This window comes from Bufo gargarizans, chromosome 7 (genome assembly GCF_014858855.1).
Source record: "Bufo gargarizans isolate SCDJY-AF-19 chromosome 7, ASM1485885v1, whole genome shotgun sequence".
Classification (NCBI taxonomy): domain Eukaryota; kingdom Metazoa; phylum Chordata; class Amphibia; order Anura; family Bufonidae; genus Bufo; species Bufo gargarizans.
In genome coordinates, this window is record NC_058086.1 from 73,665,099 (window position 1) to 73,668,788 (window position 3,690).

Below are 3,690 nucleotides of genomic sequence, written 5' to 3' on the forward strand. Positions count from 1 at the left end.
CGCAGATAATAGGCTGCGGCTGCTTTCTTTACTCGAGACTTATGTACCAGACGCGTTTCGGAGTTGGCAGTGACTCCTTCCTCAGTGGTCAAGTCTCGTCTGTTGTGTAGGGGTTTTTATAGGGCTAAGTCCATCCTCTCATTATGGATTGTTTAGTCGTAACCGGGAAAGTCAGAAAATCCGGATATGGATTCCCTGATTATTTGCCCTTTAATCGTAACGATACTAATATGTGCACATGTAAAATCCAAGGGTGTGCATAATAATATATATAGTAATAGTAACAATTCTTAAAACATATGTATTGGCTGGATAAATAATTGTAATCATTTGTTTAAAAACAATAATTTACATAAACTCCTGTATCAGTAGGGTATGGCTCTGTGGGTGGTACAATTTGAAGCAGCATACGTTTTCGAAATGGTTAATAGATTGCCTGTGCGTGTTAAATCGCCATTCTTTATATCGCTGAATGCGATTTATCTTGGAATATTATTTCGCTATGTCTGCATATCCATCACGTGCGGTTATTATGCATTTTGTCTATATAGATTCAATTTCCATACGATTGCGTATGGAGATGCATTCATAGCGGGAAAATGGCGCACATATGCTGCAATAGTATGTATATGAATGTAAGTTGAAAACCTTTGTATAAAAAACTTTATAAAAGAGTAAATGAATAAATACTATATAAATAAATATAAAATGCATATAAAAATACATATAAAATACATGTAAAAATATCTAATAAAATTCTGCATTAAGATCAGATATCAATAATATAATGAAATACCATAGTAAAAATATTAAAAATATCTATAACTTGTTCTAATTATTCCTTCTTGATTTTTCAGAGAGAATGTATGATGAGCATAAATGACACCAGTAAAATTGATATAAACACGTTCATCGTAAATAGGTATGTATACATGAATTTAATGTTATGTTAATGACATATTTCTATAAAAATTGGGAGGCAGATCATATAAGTTTGATCTATGTCCACCATATTTATAAAAAAAAAAAAAAAATCTCCATTTCTGCATTTAAACCTCGAGGGAGGATGGAATCAAATTCAAAGATTTTTCTCGATTCAGTTCTAGACATTTTACTTATATGATCTCCTCCTCTCCAGTGTATATTAACTTTCTCTAAGGCTGCGAAAACCATTCCTTGCGGGTCTTGATTATGTGACATCTTAAAATGGAGTGAGGCTACTTTCACACTAGCGTTCGGGCGGATCCGTTCTGAACGGATCCGCCCATAATAATGCAGACGGAGGCTCCGTTCAGTACGGATCCGTCTGCATTATTTTAGCAAAAAAAAAAGCTAAGTGTGAAAATAGCCTAGTACGGATCCGTCCAGACTTTCAATGTAAAGTCAATGGGGGACGGATCCGCTTGAAGATTGAGCCACATTGTGGCATCTTCAAACGGATCCGTCCCCATTGACTTACATGGTAAGTCTGGACGGATCCGCACGCCTCCGCACGGCCAGGCGGACACCCGAACGCTGCAAGCAGCGTTCAGCTGGCCGCCGGTCCGTGCGGAGGCGAGCGGAGCGGAGGCTGAACGCCGCCAGACTGATGCAGTCTGAGCGGATCCGCCTCCATTCAGACTGCATCAGGGCTGGACGGCTGCGTTCGGGTCCGCTCGTGAGCTCCTTCAAACGGAGCTCACGAACGGAAACCCGAACGCTAGTGTGAAAGCAGCCTGACAGAGTAAGTTTGTCATATGCCTTTTTAATATTTGAGATGTGCTCAGCAATACGTTTTTTCAAGGTTCTTTTCGTTCTGCCCACGTATTGTTTCTTACATGGGCATTGAATAATAATTACATGTCATGAACTCTCTAATTTTATGTATATAGGTATTGCTGGTGGATTTGACTTCAATGGTTTTTTTGGGGAATGCGGTAGATTTACATCCCATACACGAGCCACATCTATAAAAACCAGTTAAGCCTATCCATTTTTGAATTGATGTTTTTTTCACAGATTTATTACTGATAGTAGGTGCTACCAGTAGGCCCAAATTAGGAGCCTTAGGGAAAGTGATTAGAGGTTTATTTGGTAGAATATGGCCAATTGTCCTATCTTTGACGATGTGGTGCCAATGTTTATTGATTATGTATCTAATCTTTTTGTATTGAGAATTAAATGGCAATATTATTCTTGTATTATCATTTACGTCAATTTTTGGTATTTCCAATTTATCTGAAAAGAAGGTGTTACGGTCTAATTTACGTACTGTTTCCAGAGAAGATTCTAAAATTTGCAATGGATATTTCTTCTGTAAAAATTGATCCCTTAAATTTAAAGCTTCTTCTTCAAATGTTTCTTGTTTTGAGCAATTCCTTTTAATCCGTCTGAATTGCCCTGAAGGAATGTTCACAAGCCATTGTGGCAAATGGCAGCTATCATATAATATATAGCTGTTTTTGGACGTGGGTTTCTGGTAGGTACTACATAATATTTTATCTTTCTCTATATTAATTTGCAGGTCTAAAAACTCAACGGAGGAAGTACTTGTGGTGGCCGTAAAGTGCAAGTTCAGCAAGTTATTGTTAATATCTTCCAAAAAGAGATCAAGTGACGGTTGCTCACTTCTCCATATAAACAATATATCGTCTATATAGCGATTCCAGAGCACCAGGTCTGTCCCTAGTTTTGGGACAATTATATCTTGCTTCCACTTTGCCATAAAAAGATTGGCATAACTGGGGGCAAACCTGGTGCCCATGGCCGTACCTTGCACTTGTACATAAAACTCTTTCAAAATAAAAATAATTATGGTCCAATATAAATCTTACTGCCTCCGTTATATATTCTATCTGCTGAATCGGTAGTTGTCCATCTTGTATTAATTGTTCTTTCATGGTTTGGATCCCCTGGTCGTGGTGAATTATCGTATAATTAAATAATAAATTATCGTATAATTATAATAAAACTTTTTTTTGGGTTGCAAAAACACTGTACTTGCCACCGTCACAGGGATATATAATATTGAAAAAAAAAAAAAGAAAAAAAAAAGGCAGCACTCCAAATCAAGGTGAAAAGGTGATGACCCAATTTATTCCCAGGCAACGTTTCAGCCCACTCAATGAGGCCTTTGTCAAGCAAAGCAATAGTGCCACACATGAGTATATATACCCAAAATTGATACATAAGTGGATAATTGAGCACATGGTACATCAGAAACAATTGGTCACATGATTAATACACAGAATATAAAATTACAAGAAGTGCAAAATATATACATGATTATCCATAAATACTAAAGGGACCAATGAGATATTAAACAATAATATCTAAAAATGACATCCTCAAAAACTGATCTGTGAATAGCTATCAAACAATAAAGTGCAAGTGCATTATGCTAGTGAGGGGTTAAAAGATTTAGTCTAGCTAGTTAACACACAGCTGACCTATATTTCCCAATTACATATCTCAAAACCAGCAACTAATGGCAAAACAAAGTAAAGACAGATGAGTTAATTTCAGGGGTCTGGTCATTTAGAAGTTAAAAGTAAGTGGCTGCAAAGAACTAACATCACAGTTATTGAAGACTGGGCATGGAAAAAGAGTCACGGCCACCTGAGAAGAGTCATGGTTATTCGTGAATTCCTGCTATCCCGTCCACCTGCTGATGACTGACTCTTTCTCTCTAGGAGAGAACTGCCAATCATT

General features: G+C 37.1%; 1 protein-coding gene across 1 annotated transcript in view; it reads left to right on the forward strand.

Annotated features, from left to right (window-relative positions):
- LOC122944170 (peroxisome proliferator-activated receptor gamma-like) overlaps positions 1-2,639 on the forward strand; it is a 50,675-nt gene extending 48,036 nt beyond the window's left edge. Inside the window, exons 6-7 of the mRNA XM_044302401.1 lie at positions 858-922; positions 2,504-2,639. Coding sequence (XP_044158336.1) covers positions 858-922; positions 2,504-2,639 — 201 coding nt within the window. The remainder of the gene's footprint in view (positions 1-857; positions 923-2,503) is intronic.
- The last annotated feature ends 1,051 nt before the right edge of the window (positions 2,640-3,690 follow it).